The sequence below is a fragment of the Chelon labrosus genome (assembly GCF_963514085.1).
Source record: "Chelon labrosus genome assembly, chromosome: 11".
In the NCBI taxonomy this organism is placed as follows: domain Eukaryota; kingdom Metazoa; phylum Chordata; class Actinopteri; order Mugiliformes; family Mugilidae; genus Chelon; species Chelon labrosus.
In genome coordinates, this window is record NC_140344.1 from 5,935,316 (window position 1) to 5,957,290 (window position 21,975).

Genomic DNA, 21,975 nt, shown 5'->3' on the forward strand with positions numbered 1-21,975 from the left:
CATTAGCATTGACTTAACACAGTTCAGTTTCAGTTTACAGTTATTTCTTTTTCTGGGAATGTCTCCACAGATTCTGATGGAGATAGTGTGTGTCTGTACCCCGATAAATGCTGCAAGACTTTCCGATAGTGGGTCATAATTCACCGTAAGTCACCATTGTGTAACCTGGGCAATGGATAGAAAAAGGACAGGTACTTGTTTAAATAAAAATCTTTGATATTGTCACTATAAGTGTTTGCTGGCTCAAAAGCAGTGCCTCAACAACCTCTGTGGGTGGAAAGTCGCTTGACTGTTTCCACTTTGATCACATTCAGAATCATTTAATGTACGGACGGTGCTGTAACATTTCCTAAATCTTATGCTCCCACATTGTCTAAGTCTGACCACAGACAGACAAATGTCATAATTAAGTATCCTTCAAATCATATCCAACAGAAACATGCAGTAGTTGATATTTTTGGGGCAACAGGTTCGTGAATTGAGTACTGTTAAAATGTGTTGTTTGCAAACACAAATCAGTTTAATAATTCATAAGCTCCACTACCAAATCATTACATATCAGCTAATTTACTTTCCACTTGGCAAAACTATTATGTACCCCCTAGGATAAACAAAACAAAGAACACAAGTGTGAACCAACTGATATGTGAAGAACTGTTTAACAAGACCTCTAAAAATGCTGCCGCACGCCGGAACAATAGAGAGTGTTTTTTTTTTTTGTTTTTTTATTTTGGCCTTGAGTGGATTGTCCCCTTTTTCAGCTTTCCCTTCAACAAAATAAAGTGTGAAAATATGGAAGGTGGGTGGACTGCCTACTTTTAAGCAAGCAGGCAAAGTCTACGTGGCCATCTGCTCGCGCCAGAATCTTCTTTTAATCAAGGCTGCAGCCTCGCAAGAACCAGACTCTCCCTCTCTCTCACTCCTGCAATTTAGCATCTTGTATTAGGCAAGAACAGAACACACAGCGTAACATGGTGGTTACATCAAATCCAAGTTGAAATCCAAGCGTGGCTTTGGTGCCATAAACAGATGCTGCTTTTGACAAATTAGAGAGCCGCCGATCGACACTTCCTGAGCAGTTTCTCCTTCTATTCTTACAATTTCTCTAAAGATTCTCATAGCTGTCATATATGTTTAAGCAGAATATGAAAACATTTAAAACAAAGGCATTTACTGACTCACTTTATTTTTCTCCATACCTTAACAGAGAGATTTCTAATGCATTATACTGTCGTGCTTTTTTAAAGTTTTGTCTTCAAAATGACACATTGAAAGCGTATTAATAGCAATTCTGCTACAACAGACTAACTCAAGTCTAGACTGACAGTTTGAATTTGTCAAATGCTCATGTCAGTATGATATGTGCAGGAAAGTGCAGAGTAGTCTAGTCCTGGGGCAGTGCTTAAAAAAAAAGCCTGTGTGTAACATTTACAGTATTCACTAGCAGTAAACCACAATATGGGCTTTCACGCTTGAATGGAAATATATAAATGTGCGTGTTTTATGTGATAGAAAGTAGCCCAAATGCGGAATTAACAAGACAACTCCGTTGTGGAGACGGTCGATAATGAGGCTGTTCTGTCTCAACACAGATGCAGTGTTTTGGAAAGGGACGCTCTGTTTGTGAAAGTCTGATGCTTAACTCCGACGGAACACGCAGTCCTCCGTCTCTAATGGACAGACAGTTCATTAGAGGATGTGTGGGTGAAAATGCATTACAGTCTTTTGAATTATAAAACAAAATGCGTCACCGTTTCTTCTTTTTCTTTCTCCTCCTTTACAGGCTGTCTCGTTTTTTTGGGATCAAGGATCCATGCCAGCCCAGACAGCAAGCAGAGGAAGCCTTCCCACAAACAACGTACCGTGCAGCGCGACCACATCAGCACGCAGGTAAGGCCTCCGTGGTGTTTGTAATTAGTTTTCTCCGGAGTTCAGCATGTGGAGCTTTTTGTCACACTGGGGTCAAATTAGATGTAATGGCACGTACCAATTGTTGACACGAATCTTACCCTGGTCGCCAGAACGACAATTCCTCTGCTCATCGGTCTGTGTCATCATATCATCAAATGTTGTGTTGTGCAGCAGAATACCAGCGAAGGAAGAACTTTCCTGTGGTTTCCAGTTTATCCCCTAGAACTCACTCATGTTAAATTTATGTTATTTTTTGAAGAACAAATTTTTTTCTAAATGACAGCAGAGTTTCCCATGGTTTCGACTCCACCATACATCTGCATTAAAGATTCATCTAAACACCCGCTGCTGGCTCAGGACAGCGTGCGTTCATCTTCCAAACTGTGTTTTTCTGGACATCTACGCTCCAAGCTTCTTTTTTTTTGAACAAAAGGGAGATATTCTGACTTATTCAAACCTTATTGATACTGAAAGCGTGAATTTAGTTGGTGCAGACGCTTTTCAATGTGTTGAGAGAGCAGAAACCGTGTTGGCAGATATCTGCTGTGCTGTTTGATGCTTTAGCAAGACTCTCAATCCCTTGCCCTAAGCTTTAAACCTTTGACTCCCCTTAAAGAAAGAAGCCCTGAAGCCAATGACTGTGCAGTAATATTGAGGACATAAATCTTATTCTTATAAATCTAATAGATGGGAAGATTGCGACCACAATAATGTCTGTGCAGTAAATAAAAAGCATAAACCAGCAGCTGGGTTAGCTTAGTCTAGACCTAAAAAGACCTGAAACAGCGGGAAACATCTAGCCTGGCTCTCTTTAAATTCTGTCGGCACCTTCTTTAGTTAAATGCTGTTGGACATCGACATATGTTCTGACAATCGTTGTAGTTTAATTTGAAAAGTTTCTTTTTTGTGATTTCTTGTAAAGACACGGTGGTCAGTGTTTCCCATACAATGTTAATACTATGGCAGCTGGCCATGGTCTCGTTGTGCTCACGCTGTTTTTCCTATTGTTCCTGAACGCATCTCTCCCTTCCTCTCCTCCCTAAATCCGCCTCCCCCAGACCCTCTACACACACCAGCCGCTCACTTGTGCTGTACTGAATTAAACCGGACGGAGAAAACGGCACGGAAAACTCACTTAGCATGTGAAGCTAGTTGTGTTGTTCACTAATAAAAACTGATGTTACCACCACTTTTTAAAACTCGATGTACATGGGTGGAAAAAAGTTTTCAGACACCCCATGCATTTGTGAAATATTGCATTAAGAATCACTCTTAGATCTTCAAGCACAATTTCTTTTAGTACAGTCACAGGCATAATACTAAACAAATCCTAAAAAAGCCATTGAAAACTTTTGACTGGTTGGATTGACTGGTTCCATAAGAATACATGAGAAATTTTGAGTATTGGGTCATTGTGGTACCAGTGATCCACTAATGAAGGTCATGCTTTTTTATTAAAAGACACAATTTTAGTTGCCGTCCTTTGTGTCTACATAAAGCCAGCACATTTGAAAGTTCTTCAGAGACAAAAATGGCTAAGATGCAGGATCTGGACATCCAAGCCTCCGCATGTGCAGGGAAAACCACCGAATTACATCGCAGGAGCTTCAACAGCAGTGGTCAAACCAAACTGGTGTCCAGTGTTCCACCTGCACTGTACGTGGCCGACTTTTAGATCGTGGTTTAAGGTTCTACAAGGCTGTCAAGAAGCCCCTGATCAATGAGAGACAGAGGTTAGCCCGGCGTCGTTGGGCCCAAGCACACAAGAACTGGACACCCAGGAAACCACAGATTCTGTGGTCAGATGAGTCTAGTTTCCAGCTTTATCTTCCTCTTGATAATGTGAAGATATGCAGAAGGCCAGGCGAAGCATTATCTCCAGCATGTACAGTGGCAGTATCATGGTTTGGGATATTCATGTGTGCTGCTGGTGTTGGTCATCTCACTGTCTGTGATGGCACATTGAACTCTGCCAAGTATTGTGCCATTCTCGAAACCCACGTGCTCCCTTCTGTATGTGCACTGTCCCGTTGAGGTCAAAACTGGATGTTTCAACAAGATAATGTCCCTTGCCACAGATCCAGGGCCAGTAGAACTTGGCTGCAGGAGCAAAGCATCCAGGTCTTGGAGTGGTCAGCTCAATCTCCTGACATGAGCCGCATTGATTATGGATTTTCAAAAGGTCTGTTTCAAAGCGTAAACCAAAGAATTTAGAAGAGATAAAAGCAGCAATTCAAAAACAATATAGTCAAGGCTGAATTTGTTTGCAACTAAACGACTCTGATTGGTTGGAGGACTATCCAATTGCATACAGAGGTATTTTTTTTCTCAGCCTGGTTGAAAGACGTGCCATGATGAATCCCAATGAAGTCTGGCTACCTCAGGCTGGATCAGACAAAAGCAGGTGTTACATTTTCTCTCGATGCCTTACAGTGCCGAGAACAATGAGCTGTGGACCTCTTCATTTGCTAGGTTGTAGGATTAGATATAATACACAATGCCAAACAACAGCAGCTGAAATTTACCCCTCTGTTTTCCCTTGCTGAAATGTTGTTCCACAAGTAAACCGGTGACATTTCTTTGTGTTTGTCGTTTCCATATTGATAATTAAGTCTCCCTTTCAGTCTCATCCCAGCTGATGTGTTGAGGCATGTTGTTGTTGTTGTTGGGAGCCATTCCTGATGAAGATCACAGTAATAAGCACTCGAATCCTCTCAGGAAATAACAGCTGCCTGTCTCTCGTTTTTTTTTTCTTTTCTTCCAGTGGAGAAACCTCATCACTGGCCGTGTCTCTCTGTTCATTATTCAGTCACATATGAAGAGATCCGTTCCAAAATGGCACAGACACAAAATTAGGCGACTATGCTCCCATGCACGAGGTAGCCAAGGATAAAAAAAATTATTTTCTAACACAAAGAAAGAGCAACTGTCCTTTTTTTATTCTGCTATTCTCTTGCACTTTAGTGAAAACTTCATCTCCAAGACCACCATCAAACAGGGCACAAATTGATGAAGCACAAAGGTATAATTATTCCTCTGCTCAAAACCTTTTACTCCTGGTTTACTCTTGGTATTCTTTTCTTTTATCTTTATAATGGAACAGTGTATTTATGAGCTGTTTTTACAGACTCATTCCTAGGAATCAATGGGCTTGGGACTGAGAGTGGTGAAAAGGTCAGAGAAGTCAGAAACGCACTGAAAGGTGAACTAATGCTAGGAGGGAGAAGGTCAGGTCTAACCATGACTGTTTTCCAAATGGGTTCACTTAAGAATGACAGTTTCACAGCTGCATTCAGCTCATCCCCGCTTCGGGCATTTTATAGTGGCTATTTTTCATCAATTTAGTTAGGGTGGCATAAGAATGTACCCGTTGATCAACATCACCTTGTGATTTCTTTGCCTCCTGCATAGATTTGCTCATTTTAAGTTGCTGGATGAAACTGGATATCCGAATATATTCCAGAGACTATAAATGAAGTGCTATAGTATAGGTTGCATCTACGTCTACTACAAACACTTTAGTTAGAATTTAGCAAATCTCTTTAAATAGTTTGTGTTTTCAGTTCTGCAGTTTGGAACTTCAAAATACTGAATTTCTTTTTGCATTTTTGCACTAAAAATGTGTATTTTTCCTCTGCTGATTAAGGAATTAGTTAATTTACCACTTATTCTAGCATTAAATCACATTTTTTTGTGTGTGTCAAATTTCACTATGAATGCTAACATATATCTTTCTGCTAGTTGCAGATTTCTTTTCCATCTCTGCTCAGAGTTTAAGGGATTTATTTATTTAGTATAGGATAAGGATAAAGAAAAGCAAAGCGTCTTCAACAATATGCGTGTTGTCGGATGAGCTCTTTTTTTTAATTTCACTTGTGTTTCAAAGGTGTTTGATCTGCCTCTTTCTAACTTTCGACAACTTGGTAGAGGAAGGCCTACAGCAGTCCCACAAGGCTTAATTACCCCTCCGACTGATATCAACCTGGTAAGAGTCGAGGTCGGCCAGGATGAGAACGGGAACCAAAGAGGGCAGGGGGGTAGGATTAATGTAGATTGTCTGATATTACCTGGCCTCTGATCAAAAGACTGTGTTGGCAGGCGGGGCACATAATCCTTTAGATTTCTTTTGCCGGTGCCAAAAACCTCTGGTGCTGTGTAGCTCAGTGGGCAAAGCAAGATGCTACTGACCGGCTCCTCATGCAGCTGTAAATATACATCTGAAGGTATGAAACACATTAAAGATTTCATCTAAATGTGCAGGTCAGGGTGCCAGAAGCAGGGTGAAATTTCTGGCAGCGTTATGCTGTTATATTTTTTTAATAATGACTCATTTATTGTTGTATTTCAATAAGTCAGTCCATTCTTATATTTTGCTCGGTTTAGCGGTGGTATTTGTGGATGCTTTAATCCACAGACCGAGATTCTGGACCAATTTTCTTCTTTCGTCATTGTCTTTTTCTCCTCTTGAGTGTATCTTGGCTGTAATAAGCCTGCTCAGAGTTCTCAGAAATGTTCAGAAATGCTCAGAAAAAGTGGTGTTTTAAAAGGAGAAGGGCACAAAGGAATGGCAGAAAATGTAGTTGCCATAACTGTGTATGCTGTTTCGATGAAAATGACAACATTTTTGTTGTTGTTTTTTTAAATCCCTGGTTTGGTACTCAGGTCAAACAAACCAGGTTAATTTTGCAGACAGCACCAATTCTGATCCGATCTGGACTGTGTTTGATTATCACAGTGGTTCAGTTCAATGGTTTTGACAAATAACTTTCTAAAACACTATTTTATCATAGTGTTGCTAGAAACAATTAATAAAACAAACGCAGTGGTTCTGGAGGTGTTTGAAACTGCAAAGAGGATCCAGCACGTTACCGTCATAGTGTCCCTCTCTCAGATTTTATTTAAAGCACACCTAAAACTTGTTAAAGTGAGACACTAAAATCAGAATGGAGGCAATCATAAGGCCTTCAAAGCCCACAGTAAATCCTGTTCTCACAAATGGGGAGCTCATTGTGCAATCAGACATGTATTTTTGTCAGCTCAAGCAAATTGTACTTGCTATCAGCTACAGAATAGACTGCTGATGCCACAGTTGTAGCCTAGAATAATAGAATCAATAGCAACTCACTGAAGGTGTGCAAACCCAGTTTTTAAGGGTGGAGCATACAGTGTACTATTTTCTTTCTGCTTGCTGTAAAACACTTTGTTTTCGTGTGTATAGCAACAAAACTGATCCTTTACCAGAGATGTGCTAAACTGTCTAACACACAGAAAATGCAGCTACGAGTTCCTACTTGGCATCTTTGACTTGATCAGAAAAACAAATCTACTTATAATAATATGATATCACCAAACTGTAATACGCCCTCCACACTGAAGGTTAACTTTTATGGACAATATCAAATGATGATATATGACGATATCAGATGTGAGAAGAGGTGAGATGAGTGTCAGTGTCTAATGATTCAAATATCCGCTTTAACCTCTGTTGGAAATAGAAATTATGACACATGGGGCAAGTGGATGAGGACAATGCCATTTTCTTTCATCCATCTAAAGATTAGGTTAAGTAAGATAAAAAAAAAAGCTTTGAAGAACTAATTGAAGACCTAAGAAAACCCAGGAATGCTGACTGTCATGGACTTTCCTCCACAGTAACCTCACCTCGACACCTCGAAGCAAAACATTCTTGAGACACGAAAAGCTTTTTGAAACACTGTCATTTCATCCTAGGATAACGTGGGTAATCGCATTTGAACAGACTTGTGGAGTCCATTCAGCTAGAAGAGATGCTGTCACTGAAGCTACATTGGTGTCCAACAAGCATTGTTTTTTACACAACTCTTGGACCAGGGCTGCTAGCGCTAACAGCTCCAGCGGTTTCTGTACTTGTTGCAGCATGCTTTGCATTTAGATGGCACCGTAGGGTTTAAGTGCTTCGGTGGTATGCAAACTCTGTTTTGCACAATTTGCACAAAGCCACGCTTTTATCAAGGCTTCCATCAGGTAGTTTTTTGAGATGAAATGTGCCTTCCATCAGTCCTAGCAACGTGCTTCCATTTGATTCCTCTATTTTGGCCGAGATCTGACGTGCGCATAATTGGTGTACCAGGAAAAACTTGCACTGATAAAACGTTCCGCGTTGTTTGGAATGTAACCTGAGATTAAATGCGTTCATTTTATTAACGCGATCACTTTTTTGTAATTAATTAATCGCAGTTAACACGTTAAAGTCCCACCCCATATGATATTAAATCTGAAATCTTTTGTATTGAATAGGTAATGGATGTAAAAATTATGTTTCTTCCCTAATAAAGACATTCACACCCAATATACTGTATCACTATGGAAGCTCACAGTATATGTGAGGGCATAGCTAAACATATTTAAATGTAAAAATATATCCTGTTTATTCACATGCAAATATGCAGATGACTTTTTATGTCCAATCAACACGTAGCAATCATACAAGAACTTCAACTTCTGGATAAAAGATGTCACTAAATTAGTCGAAGAGCATTTTCTGTGTTCGTGAAATTCAAGTCCCAATGCCTTAGATTTGGACTGGCTACCAAACTAGTGATAGCGGCTCATTTGCCTCCAACCTAGATTTGATGTGACCTCAGACCAACTTTCCTCTTTCCTCATTCTGTAAGTAAAACTCAAACATCCAAGAGAAATAACACTGACCAAAGCACATTTTAGAGCGGAGAGGGACTCCAAATGTTTTGCTCTCAGGCACAGTACATACTGTAGATCAGTACCAGGCCGCTGGCACTTACATAAATTCGACAGACTGCCCCAAAAAGACTTGGCTGTCAAGGGATTATGTTATGGAAATGCTTGCTTAGTCAAGTACAAACATCTGTAATGTGTAACATCTCTAGCTGTCAGGAAAAGGATTTAAGAAATTGTGTATTGTTTCCTGAAACAAACTGCCACTAAATTATTTATCAGTCAAATTGTTCCAACAAAAATATATTTAAATTAATAATAAGCAGCAATAATGCTCATAATTCACTCATAATGAGCAATTATTGAATCAGCCACTTAACAGTTCAGTATTCACGTGTGTGTCTTAAATCTGGAGCCAGAAGGACGATCAGATGGAGGCTTATCAATCTTCCATTTATATCATCAGTCTGGTGAACTGTGAAGAGCACACAAGTCAAACTCCCAACACATGCTCTGTGCTGCGCTTATGACGGGGACTCAGATCAGGGATTATTTCACTAATTAGCAGGGACATGCTCTTCTTTGACAAAAACTGAAACCCGTCAGCGACTGGATCAGATAAGCGTTTGACATTCAGAGCCTGCTTTCCCCCCTGATTTTACAAATCCCAGGGAGGATTTCATCACAGACGCTTGCCTGTCTGCTACTGAGCTCTCAAATTCAATTTTTTTCCTCTCTATTACTGCTCCGCCGCAGTGTTAGTGTAACTGTGATTGAAGTAACCCTCCGTTTTTTCCATTTGAACATTGAGTTAGCTGCATACATTGAAATGGAACTCGCGACTTAGTGGTTACGACATGGGGAGTCATGTACACAAAATAGTTGGCATTCAGTTGGTAACATCAGCCGTAAGTCATGAGAACACCGCTGCTAGGCAACCGTTGGTGTCTTGAAGCCACAAGGCTAACAGTTAAGCGAGCTAACGTGTGGGTGAAGTAGTGTAAGAAATGCAAAGTCATAATCAGTAATGATGAGGCCTCTCGGGAATATCTTTTTTCCTCAGACATGTTAAAGCAGACTATTAGAAGACAATATATTAATGTTCTACCCACCTCTACCATCAATGGGAATGAAGAAAGAATTCCACTTCCCTTTTCGTTTCCAATAGTGTTCTACTATTCAACAGCTTGAATTTATGCGTCAAATTTGAATCAGTTCAGTCCCTTTGAATGCATGGCATCCACACCACTTTTCAAAATGGGTATGAACGGCATAAAACTGTATCATCAATCAATGTCACTTTCCCATCCATCCATCTCTATTATCATGTTGAGGGTCGTGGATGGCTGGTCTATCCCAGCCGTCATTGGGCTGAGACAAGATAGACACCAGAGAGGTTGCCAGTCTAACACAGGGCTGATGCAGAAGCCCTGATCAGATCATACATTAACATTCATCCTGGTCAATCCCAATGCAAGTGGCCAGCTTGAAGGACACATTAAGAATGTACAGTATGTACCTGAACTCAGGCCATATTTGAACGTGGGCTGGTACACATTTTATTGTATTCCTTTGGTAGTGAGAACACACAATGAGTCCTGGGTCATATTAATGACCACCCACTCAGCATGGGTCGAGTTACAGGGGAACTACTGTTTTTTTACAACCTGGACCTTAATTCTGGCATAAAATACGATCGTTTACACACCCATATAACTTTGGTGTTATTTGCAGTCGTTCGGGAGATAATCAGATAAGCGTCCATATAGTGTGAGTGACTGGGGCACTGAAACGCAGCCTCTAAATTATCATATGTCTTCTGACCTAGATGATGTCATCTCTGTTTACCTGTAATTTGCTACTGTTAGTTTTTTGCAACATGGCTGAATATTTTTCCAATTCTGAGGTTGTGGACGAATCATAACAGTAGCAAATTACAGGTAAACAAGCTGACCACCTCAGGTGCACGCGATGCTCAGCGATGACATCACCCAGGTCAGAAGACATCATCCAGTGTCTATAGGTCAATCTACAGACCCCAGATGATGATAACAGCTAACTCTAGACTCAACGGGGAATAGCACTAGGGTACGATAACAAAATATTGGTGAAATTAATGAGTTTCGTGGCAGATAATGCGTTATTTATAGGCTGCGTTTCGGTGCCCCAGTCACTCCCACTATATGGATATACGCAGATTTAATTATCTCCCAAACCAATACAAATTACACAAAGTTTATATGGGTGAGTAAACGATCATATTTTGTGCAAGAAATAAGGTCCAGGTTGTAAAAAACAGTAGTTCGCCTTTAAGGAATGTATTTTCTCAATAATCTTGATTTACCTTCATCACTGTAGATATGTGCACGTGTAGATGCATTTTAATGCAAGGTGTCCAGGACGGATGTTACTGCAAGGTCTGAATTGGGGCCAAAGAGACAAGACCTATGGCCAATTTAGAATCAGTATTTAAACTTGCATGCATGTCTTCGGATTATTACTTGTGTCCTCTTGAAATAGTCACCTTTTTAGCAGCTGTTTTCAATAATGTGGCAGCCGTCTTTATTTGGAGAGGTCACAGAAGGAGAAGCACAAGCGTAAAAGAATAAAACTGATAATGGCTGATTGCTGTTGAACACTGCTTCAGAGTGTTACCTCACCGGCACAACTCTGTAGCTCTTTGAGACGGAATAGAACATTTTACTAAAGACTTTGCACTACTTAAGTAAGCATAATAAATTGTTGCTCCACAATGCAAACCTCAAATTCAGACTAAGATCACAATTCCCATGTTAATCATTTACAGACAGACTTAGTCACCACCTCAGTCTTCTCCCTGCTCCTCCACTAAAGCATGTTGTTGCCGTGTATGTTGAGCCCTTTTCTGAATAAGTTCACATAAGCGCTGGAACTCTCAAGAAAATAGCAGCTGCCTTACTCTCCTCACACAGACACACAGCATATAGAGTGCACAAGGAAAAGCATCCTGACTTTTTTCATTCTATTATTCTCTTATCCTTGACATCTGTGAGAAATTCCCTAACCTTAATCTATTTTTAAAGAATAGACACATCAACCCTTTATAGAAAACGACTTCGAGCACAACAGCTACTCCTCCTCGTCATGAAGCATAATGAAATAATTCGATGGTAAAGTGTACGGCTAGGGATCTTCTATTTTCTTGTCAGCAAATCCCATTTAGACCAACAATGAAATCCAACAAGTGTTGTCAGTGCCCACTGCCTGCAACAAGTCCTGAGACATAAGTTAGAAGCACTCTTCCATCAGACATCTCTATGAGCAACACACCATCATTTTTTCTTGCCTTACAAAGTATAAATCACTGGTAAAATAACAAATGCAACGCTATGAATGAGTGGTGTAGCTTCAGTGAAGGTCATAATTTAAATTAAAATAAGTACTGTGCTTAATGTTGGGGGAGCTTTGTCCTCGTGTTACAACAATAAGCACTCAGTTTCACCTTTTTTCATTGGAAAGCAGAAAGTTACCTCACAGTTACCCCTTCCCTTAAAGTCTGATGTTTTGTTCACACATGCATCCACCCCAACCTCCTCCCCATGTGTGACACACTCTACACCAGGGGTGCTCATTACGTCGATCGCGATCACCGGTAGATCACGAAGGCAGTGCGGGTAGATCGCGTGCCATTGAAAAACTTTTTTAGATGTTAGTCTAAAACATTTATCCGTTGCAACTCTAAAACAAACAGCAAGACAAACGTTCATCTTTATTTATTTTTACTTTATATTTGTAACATGCCCTCAGTTCAGCGGCATACATCCACAGCCACGCACAACTTCAACAACAACTCAAGACTAGCGTCTTTCTTAAAGAGACAGCTATTTTTCTAAAGGTGCACCAGTTTTTCTTGATAAAAATAAAAATAAAGATGGGTAGAGCTTTTAACACTGTAGCAACAATTAATATGACAATTAATGTGACTATATATATATATATAGGTAGATCACTTTGACTTGGTCATTGTAATAGTAGCTCGCAAGCCAAAAAAGTGTGGGCACCCCTGCTCTACACTCTCATATGCCATCATCACCATTACAGCTGGCTTCAGATCAGTCATCAGTCATGTGTCTGTTCAAGCCATGTGAACTTAACTTTTTGGTTTTAATTGTGACCCTGCCCCATTTATGTCGCTATCCTGAAAGCCTTCACCCAAAACAATACCTTTGGCCACAGGTGTGTTTTTACATGTAAATGGACCCTCGTATAGCTAATGTCTAACCTAGAAACAGTAACATAGGAAGTCAAGGGTAGGAGCCCTCTGGTTGGTGGTCAGCAGATCAGTCAGAAGGCCAACAAAGGGTCAAGTCCAATTTCAGTAATCATGTTTTTGCACATCCAATTCACTGAAAAAGTGACTGCTCTAATTCACTATTTACACTTAACACTTGTTTTAAATGTCTTCTGAGACTATTTCATTTGACTCTTCTTTTAGAGGACAGGTTTAAGGATTGTGTCCTTCTGAGAATTGAGTCTCTAGGTTAAGAGCTATAGCACAGCTTCATTCACGTTTACCTTCACAGCAAGCAGTGTTTACTACCAAAGAGATAATAGGTAGGCTAAGTGCTCACTTTGCAGTTTCAAGCTGATGTAGACAGTTTCAGTGTCAGTGACTACAATGGCAAACAGTTTCAGCTGCAAGTAAGTGGAACACTATGCAATTTCTTTAATTTAGACTAAACTTTTAAGCTGTGTTTTTGGTTTAGTTTGCCATCTTTGTGGTGATGGCATTCCTGCCAGCAGCCCGTGAAAAGTGGTTTAAAGACGCAGCAATCCCCTGACAATCCACTGCTACCAGATTAAAAAAAAACTCCACAATAAGGTAAAACACAAAAGCAGACAGCGTGGTTTCAAATGAACATGCAGTGTTACAGCAGCAGACGTTTTTCCTCTGTCAGCGTCAGCAGGCATGCATAATGTAAAGAAGATTATGCTTAAACTGACAGGAGCTGTAGCTTTGTTAACTGTTCAGAGATTATCTCATGTAAAATGATCCACAATTTGACTTGCTGCAATGTTTAAATGTCCCAGTAGGCAACTCCTCAAGTCTTAATGAGCTGAGCCTGTCTCCCTAAAGGGGGGTGGGTTTGACAGACGTCCTCACTTTCTGAAGGACCCAGTTTCACAGTCTCCTAACCAAACTTTTTGATTTTCATGGACGGCGGCGACATGAAACAAAAAGCCTCTGAAAGTTATTTTCTACCAGCAGCCAGTCTCTCCGGCTTACCTCATTCTTTGAGCAGCTTGAACATGGAGGCGAAAAAATGAAACTTAACTGTTCTTTAAAATGAATTCTTCTTGTTGGATCCAGCCGTCTTTAAGCAAAGGTCCCTATATAACAAAGAAGAACAAAACAATGATATGTCCTCTTCTTAATATTCAAAGACGTGATGATACTATAAATTGGAAGTATTGTTTTGTAATAAATGGCAAACAAAAAAGCACATGTTGTTGAGACTTCCATCATTGATGCTTTATAGCAACTGATTTTTATTTAGCAGAATATCAGTCAACAAGTACAAAGGATGTAACCAGACTGAATACAGCGACTCATCTGACTAAAAACACTTCCAGTAATGGAAATACAAGTCAATTTAAAATGATTAAAAAGAGCATTTTCCCTGCTCTAAATAAATCTAAGACAGATTGATTTTGTAAATGTATTAAAGACGTAAATTGAAATCTCTTATTTAATACACTGATCAGCCATAACATTATGACCACTGACAGGAGAAGTAAATAACATTGACCATCTTGTGACAATACAATGTTCTGCTGGGAAACTTTTGGACCTGGCATTCATGTGGATGTTACTTAGACATATAGCACCCACCTAGACCAGACCAGGCACAAAGAACAGCACAGGGTATTGACCCGGCCTCCAAATATCTATGGGATGATCCACAGAGGCCCCTCCACTCAACCTATAGGACCCAAAGGCCCCCACTAACAACATTCTGTTGCCAGACACCACAGGACACCCTCAGAAGGCCAACAACTGTTCTGGAGGCACAAGGGAGACCTGCACAATATTTGGAAGGTGGTCATAATGTTATGCCTGATCGGTGTAATGTATTCAGACCCTTAATTCAGTACTTTGTATCCTCTTTGGCATTCACTACAACTAGTTTTCTTGGGTAGATTTCTGCAGGCTTTGTACATCTGGATTCTTCCTGGTTGATCCTCTCAGGTTCCATTTTGGGAAACATCTGTGAACAGTTCTTCAGGTCTCTCCACAGATGATCTGAGGGGTCCAGCTCAGGGCTTGGCTGGGCCACTTATGAGCAGTCAGAATATTGACAGCAGATGATGGAAATATCGTATTTATATTTGTTTCATGTATTAAATTGAAGGACGTTTCTCAAAAATGGCTAATACAGTTTAGAAGTCTGTTTCCATTGTGCCATTTTGCCTTTATCAATACACCAGGTTTTCCAACTCAGATAATGAAAAAAATATATAATATATTTAATAAAATAAAAACCTGCTAGGGATACTTTCCTGAGTTTTACGGGTTTGCTTTTTGTAAATGTACTTGGTTATTGTATCTTTTCTCCCCTGAGTTTCTCGGTGCAGTGTTCAGCAGGGTTTATTATGGCAGGTGTGCTGAGGGATGAGAGCAATAGTATCACAGTGGACAAGACAAGTGCGCCGTGCCCCACCATAAGAAAGATGTCAGCGCAAATCCCACAGCTGAAGTGAAAACCGGCTTTTATGAAACAACATACATCACACATTATGATCTCAGTCAGAAAACCTGATTTGATTTAACCTTCTACACACACGCAAAGGTCCAATAAATAAGATGACTGCAGAAAAAGAGGGTTAAGAGAGGGCTATTGACTTCAGGAATAGAATTAGAATTGATCTGGCGAGCAGGAGGAAGATGCTTTACACTTCCTGTGGTGGTGCTGGTAGTTGAAGCAAACCTCTGGCAGTGTCAGCTTCTCATTATTCTCCCAGGCAGGCGTGCAAACCTCCGACTGGAAACGAGAGTGACTTCAGATGGCTTTAAACTCTTAATTGATGAAGCCGGGGTCGGTGTGAAGGTCCGTCTCTGTCACATTCTCGCCTCATCAAAACAGCCCCTCGGTGAAGGGAAACAGTGAGGGAGCTGCTGCTATCGCTGCTTTCAGCCAACAGAGAAATGCGACAACCAAAAGGAAAAATGTTTCCTTCCAGCACATCCATATCTCCGCTTCAGATATAAATTATTAAACTCAGCGCTGTTCCTGGCTAATTCTCCTGAGAACACAAAAACAAAATCCCATCCCAAAGAAATGCCTGATTAATGTAGATTGAATCTGTAGGAACAACAGGGCTTACAGCCACTAAGTATTAACAGACTAACTCTGTAATGGCTCACTAACTCTTTATCTTATCAATTAATTGCTGGTAGTGTACATTACCCTGCAATTCATTTTCTAAAAGGGCTTAGAGAATGTAGAGGTGATGGAGATTAGGACCGTCTGGTGTGTCGTGTCTCTTTTAAAAGAGGAAACAATGGGAGTTTTTTATTTGATCCTCTTATTTATCTCTTTTCGTTTTTCCCGTTAGCTTTAAGTAGTTATTGTTTTTCTCCAGTCCAGTTTGATCTAATGCAGTTTAATCCAGTCTAATGCAATCCATTCCACTTCAGTTCCATCTAATCTAAAACAGCTCTGTCCATTTCAATTCCAGCAGTTTCTATCCAGACAGATTAAGTCTTTGCGTGTGTCACATCATGTGGCGTGTTCATTTATGTAGGAGCTCACTTTGTCACTGTGAGACTTTGTTGATTACGTTCACGTCAATATGATGAATGATGACACTTTAAAAGTCAGATGTGTTCTCAATAGGGAGGCATCACACAATAATCAAATTAAGCATCGACTTTTACTGTTGACATTTAGATATCTTAAGGTCCTCTAAGCGTGGGGTTTCTCTTGGAGCTATTTCCTGTTTTATTTTGGTTGTTGCTTTCCTTGCTTCCCGTGTTTCCCACCTGTGTGACTGCCTGCTCTTCTCTACTTGTATTCACCTGTTTTAAATGTCCCTACTCTTGTGTGTTTAGCCTGTGTTTCACTTTGGTTTTTAGTCAATTTTCTGTGTTCTCCTCTGTGATCCCTCCCCGTGTTTTTCCCCTCTGTTCCTCGTGCCACGACAGTTGGTTTCTAGTTTAGTTTTTTTCTCTCTTTTGTTTAGACTCCTCCTATGTCTTGCATTTAAGTCTTCTTATTGGGAACATTGTAACACTTACTACCTATTTGACGTGATTGTTTTGCCTGGAGGCATTTGCAGCGGTTCAGCAGCACAGAGTGATTAAGAAAATATATAGAATTCCATTAAAGAGCAACAAAGGCTGCTTTAAACTATACACGCAATTTATTTTATGCTGGACCCCTGCATTTAAGTTTTTACCTTGGAACTGACATTGTGAGTCTTTTTTGTAACTGTAGCCCGTGTTCAAGCTTCAGTTACCTTGCAGAAAAGCCTCCGTAGCTTCTTTTGTGTGAGACTCTACAATACGTATTCAGGTTAAGAACATTTCATTCTTGCAAAGCATTACTATCTACTGTGTTCTTATGTGTGACTAGTTGACGTCGACTTTCACCACATATTAGTCGACTTCAAAAAGAATCGGAAGTTGTTCTACCCCTTGTCTGCACATATGAGTCAATGACGCACCTGCAAAGGTTGTTCGGGCATAAGTTTATGTGGCCATCCCCAGCAGGATGCAGCCCGACACAGGCACACACACAAAAACGTTTTAGGAACAACTCAAAAAACATGAAGAACAGCACAAGGTGATGACCTGGCCTCCAAATTCACTAGATCCCAAACTGATCAAGTATCTGTGGGATGATCCACAGAGGCCCCTCCCCTCAACCCATAGGACCCAAAGGCCCCCACTAACAACATTCTGTTACCAGACACCACAGGACACCCTCAGAAGGCCCATGTCCATTCTCTGATGAGTCACAACTGTTTTGGAGGCACAAGGGAGACCTACACAATATTAGGCAGCTGGTCATAATGTTATGACTGATTGGTGTACTCAACAACCAATGGGGCATCTCCATTTGTGCATTTTTGATGCAGGTTTGATTTTAAATTAATATTAGTGAAAATGCTTTTCTTTCTGGCCCTTCTTTGTATTATTATTTTACATTACACAGAATTTGAATTGTTGTTTGCATTATGTTACTTGAAGATCCTGATGAAGGCCATAAGCCACCAAAACATTTCAGTCTAAATCACACTCAGATATCAAGATATCTGGATGAATGTGTGCATCAGAGCTACTAAAGTTAAGCTTTAAACCTAATACACAGACTTAAATTCACATCGCATTACATGTTGAATGGTCAATGTCAGTTTTAATTCTAAAGCACATTCAAAACAACAAAAGTCAACTGAAGTGCTTTTCAAACACAGATGCAAAAGCTTAGAAAATAAATACACAGTCAGCCTAAAGACAAGGGCAAGGTAGAAATTAAAACACAATAATATCTAATTCAAATTAAAATTAAATTAAAGTACAGCTCTTACACTGAATTATAATTACTATTAAAGAATAAAATTATTTTTATAATAGGTGGTGCCAGGGCTGCGCAGAGGCAAATAGTTCCAAAAACACAATCTCCCCTGTGTTTCAACCTTGTTCTAAGGAGAACCAGAATCCAGTGGTCAGCAGACCAGAGAAACCTTAAATGGACATGTGGTTTTGGAGTTCAAAGAGATAAGTTAGGCCCAAACTAATCAAAGCTTCTAACTGCAACAAGTCTGCACAGTGACACACTGGAGGAGGGAATCACTGCCAGTCTGAGTAACAGTGAAGCGGTAAAAGATTGTAGCATTAGTCATCTAATGACAATTATTTACATCAAACTTTGATATTAGAGAAAAACATGAGTGTGGGTTGTACACTAGATGAAGAGAAGCAGCGCTGAAACAGGATGCTTTCCAAGAGCAAGTCAGCCTCGCACTTGTCTGATTGATGAGCATTCTGGGAAACATCATTCTGAACTCCCGGTGATCTCTAGAGGATTTATTAGCATCCCATTATGCTCATCTTATCGTAGCAGCTTCCCTTGTACAGTCTTGGCAGGCAGCTGAGTGATGATGGTTTGCTGTTGCTCTGCACGCCCAGGATACATTCTCACCCTGGGTTTTTGGGCTCGGTTCCAAATTACTGCTCCTATCTGATTTTTTTGGATCCGCGTTCCCGTCTCTGCTTGAATGTAATAAATATCTGTGATTTGACAGCAATGTCAGGGAGTATGCTGCCAAATTTACACCCAACTTAGTGATAACCAAAATTATGATCACATGTCAAGTAGAAGATGGATGGATAACAGAGTGAAACGAGCAAAAACTCTGAAAAACAGGCCGCACAGTGTGAACAAATTAAATGGAAACTGTGTTCCACTGTCAAAGATGACATCAGGACATAAGCGGTGTTCAGTGCTGCATTTAAAATGCAATGCTGCGCTGACTTGGATGTGTTTCACTGACACAGTGACACCCAAAGCAGGAATGTTTACCACAGTTTTAACAAATTACAAGGCACAGCTCTGAAAAGTTTTCCTCGCAGCATCATCATTTCATCGTCTGTGGCAACATTTGAAAGGTGTCTTGCAAGAATGTGCACTTACCAAAAAACATACATGAAGATTAATCAACCTTCTCTGACATCACCACTGGCTTGGCAGTGCTTGGTCTTTCTACAAACAGGGAACTTTCTATGACCTTTTTATTTTGGATTTTTGTAGGAAACATATATTAGAAAGGTTAGGATAGTGATTTGATTTTGTAGTAAAAACTGAGGACGACAAAAGACAGAAACTACAAAAGTGAACTTCTGCAACATTATGTTCAATGCATACTGTAAATATAAAAAAATCCACATGTCTATCATATTTGATACACAACTTTTCAACACGATTTTACTATAACATATAACGTATACAGTAATTATAGTTTGCATCAATTTAAGATGAATAATAATACCGAAATATCAGTAGCAACATAAACGATATGCTTAGCTCAGTCTTTTCAAAATTAGCAAAGATTCCTTGCAAACAAATCAAGTCAACCCATTTTGGAAACGGCTGCCAAAAGCTACTGACTGCAGAGCACACATGAATCCACCAGGGGGCAGGACACAAGTTGTATTTAACAAGTTTTTCAGGGAAGTACATGGTCTACTGCAGCGGTAAACAAAGTTTATCCGCAAGTCCCCCTTTTGTAGATAAGAATATTTTTAGGCTCCTACCCATCCCCAGTTTGAAACAGATATACATATCTGATGTAGGTTATCAGCAAACAGTCTTTGTTGCTGTAAGTCACTTCATCCATCTGCAGTGAAAAGCGGCGTCTTTCTCCTACTTTGTCATTAAGCTGCTCCTCTATGTCTGTTGACAGATCATAGATGTGCCTTGTGACAGTATTGTTTGATAGAGGAGCTGCTTTTAGCTTGCTGTTACTTCATCAACCATCATTGAAACCATATTGACAGCAGAGGGAAATATTCATTCCTCTGCTATAGTGTACGTTTTTTACATTTAGCAGCTCCACAGGCAATGAGGCGAGCTGGGCATTTGAAGACACAGGTGCAGCTTTTGTAAAGAAGCTCTGTTGTGCACAACAGTTAATGAATTTATTTCTGAAGAAATCAACTGGCTTGTCCTCATGCTCTGGATGTGCCGTCTCGTAGTGGCGTCTTAACTTTTTTGGCTTCAAACTGTCAGAAACTAATATTTTTAGACACAATACACTGTGGTCTCTCCTCATTATTCACCGTTGTATTGGTTAAACTGGGGGCGATGTATGCTTCATCAGATTTTCTTTTCTTTGAATTGGAAGTTGTGTTTTCAGTTGATGAAGACTCACCCTCTGCTGTACGTTTAGCTGGGAACCCTCTCACAAACCTCTCCATGGTATGCTAGAGGTGCTCAAGCAAGCCTCATTCAGCTGCCTTCCGCCACTTGCAATAGCTCCTCAGCCCCACTTTGGGAATCACTGGGTTATGTGGGTGGTGCAGAAGTCTGAGATATTCATGTATCAAATATGACTGAAGTTGTTAACATGTATTTCTAGTGTACTGTATAGGTGGAAAATTTAACACAGGGTACTGTGGCGCATGACAGCACTTTTGGATCCAGTGTCAAGTGCTTATTTGAGGACCTGCAGTTGTTGGCACGTTGGCTTCATTTGGCAGCCCCAGAGCTTGTCACTTATCCCTTACACATAATGAACATGACCAATGCAGTCAGCTGCAAAATTATGTCGTTCCAGAACATGAGTGAGTTTCAACTTCTGTTGGAGCAATGGTACTGCTGGTGTGCCAGTGTAGATGTCTTGTTGGGACTGTTGATATTGTTGTCTCTGAATATGACACATCCAGCTTCAGTCTAGGCAGTGACAGGCTGGAACCATGGACAGCTTACACAAAACAATTAGCATTTGATTTAATAGTTTTTTATTTGATGTCATTCTTCTGACATTTCCACTCCCTATTGTCCGAATTAGTAATGACATAATATGAACTGTAAGTAATATAAAGGTAATAAAATTAAAATGAACCAAAATGTAATGAGTGCAGAAACTAGGGTTCCACAAGTAAAGCAACTTTGTTGAAATTTGAGTTTACAGGAGAAATTTTTTATTTAGGAACTCAGGCATTACTTATAATGACGCTGAACACACACTTGGAGGACTTGGAACGATACATGTAGTCAGCAGGTGAGGTGGGCACTCGTTTTGTTAAACTTATTTTATATAGTTCCTGCCATCCATTAGCTTCCTCTTGATTGCTCAGGTTAGCTTGTTCAAAGTGATCTTGTAGCCAACATGTGTCATGTTCCAGACATCCTGCTTTCCACTGGTCCTTCGTAAGGCCTCTGGTTGCATATTTCATGTAGTTTATTTGATAGCATTCAGTCTATATTTCATTTGTTTTTATGGTTATACACTGTCTTATTTGTTGTTTACTTTTGTCACTTCTACTTTTCTTCTCTTGCACCAGCTCTTTTAGTTGAACAGCCAATCAGAGACCTCTCTGAGCAGGTCGTTCCACTGGCAACAGGGGTTTGACTAGTATAGTGCAGGACACACCAGAAAAACTAGGACCACTGACGTCCATCGACGTCCTGACAACGTAAAACAGCTAAGCGTCATCTTTTTATGTCACAGCTCTGACATTTGCAAGTGTACAAGAAGTCTTATATGCAGAATGCTGGCCGCGTTGGCCATCAGCATCTTTTAGCAGCGGCCGAGCTCAACTGTGATTCACAGTTTCTTACTTTCTCATTTAAAGACACAGAAACAGTCTTAATCTGACAAAGTCATTTAGTCTGAGAGATTAACCTC

At 40.2% G+C, this 21,975-nt stretch overlaps 1 protein-coding gene across 1 annotated transcript in view; it reads left to right on the forward strand.

Annotated features, from left to right (window-relative positions):
- Positions 1-262: 262 nt before the first annotated feature.
- Positions 263-21,975, forward strand: part of LOC311495576 (alpha-1,3-mannosyl-glycoprotein 4-beta-N-acetylglucosaminyltransferase C-like) — a 43,171-nt gene continuing 21,458 nt past the window's right edge. Inside the window, exon 1 of the mRNA XM_084555071.1 lies at positions 263-1,890. Within this exon, the coding sequence (XP_084411197.1) occupies positions 1,743-1,890 (148 nt within the window). The 5' untranslated portion in view covers positions 263-1,742. The remainder of the gene's footprint in view (positions 1,891-21,975) is intronic.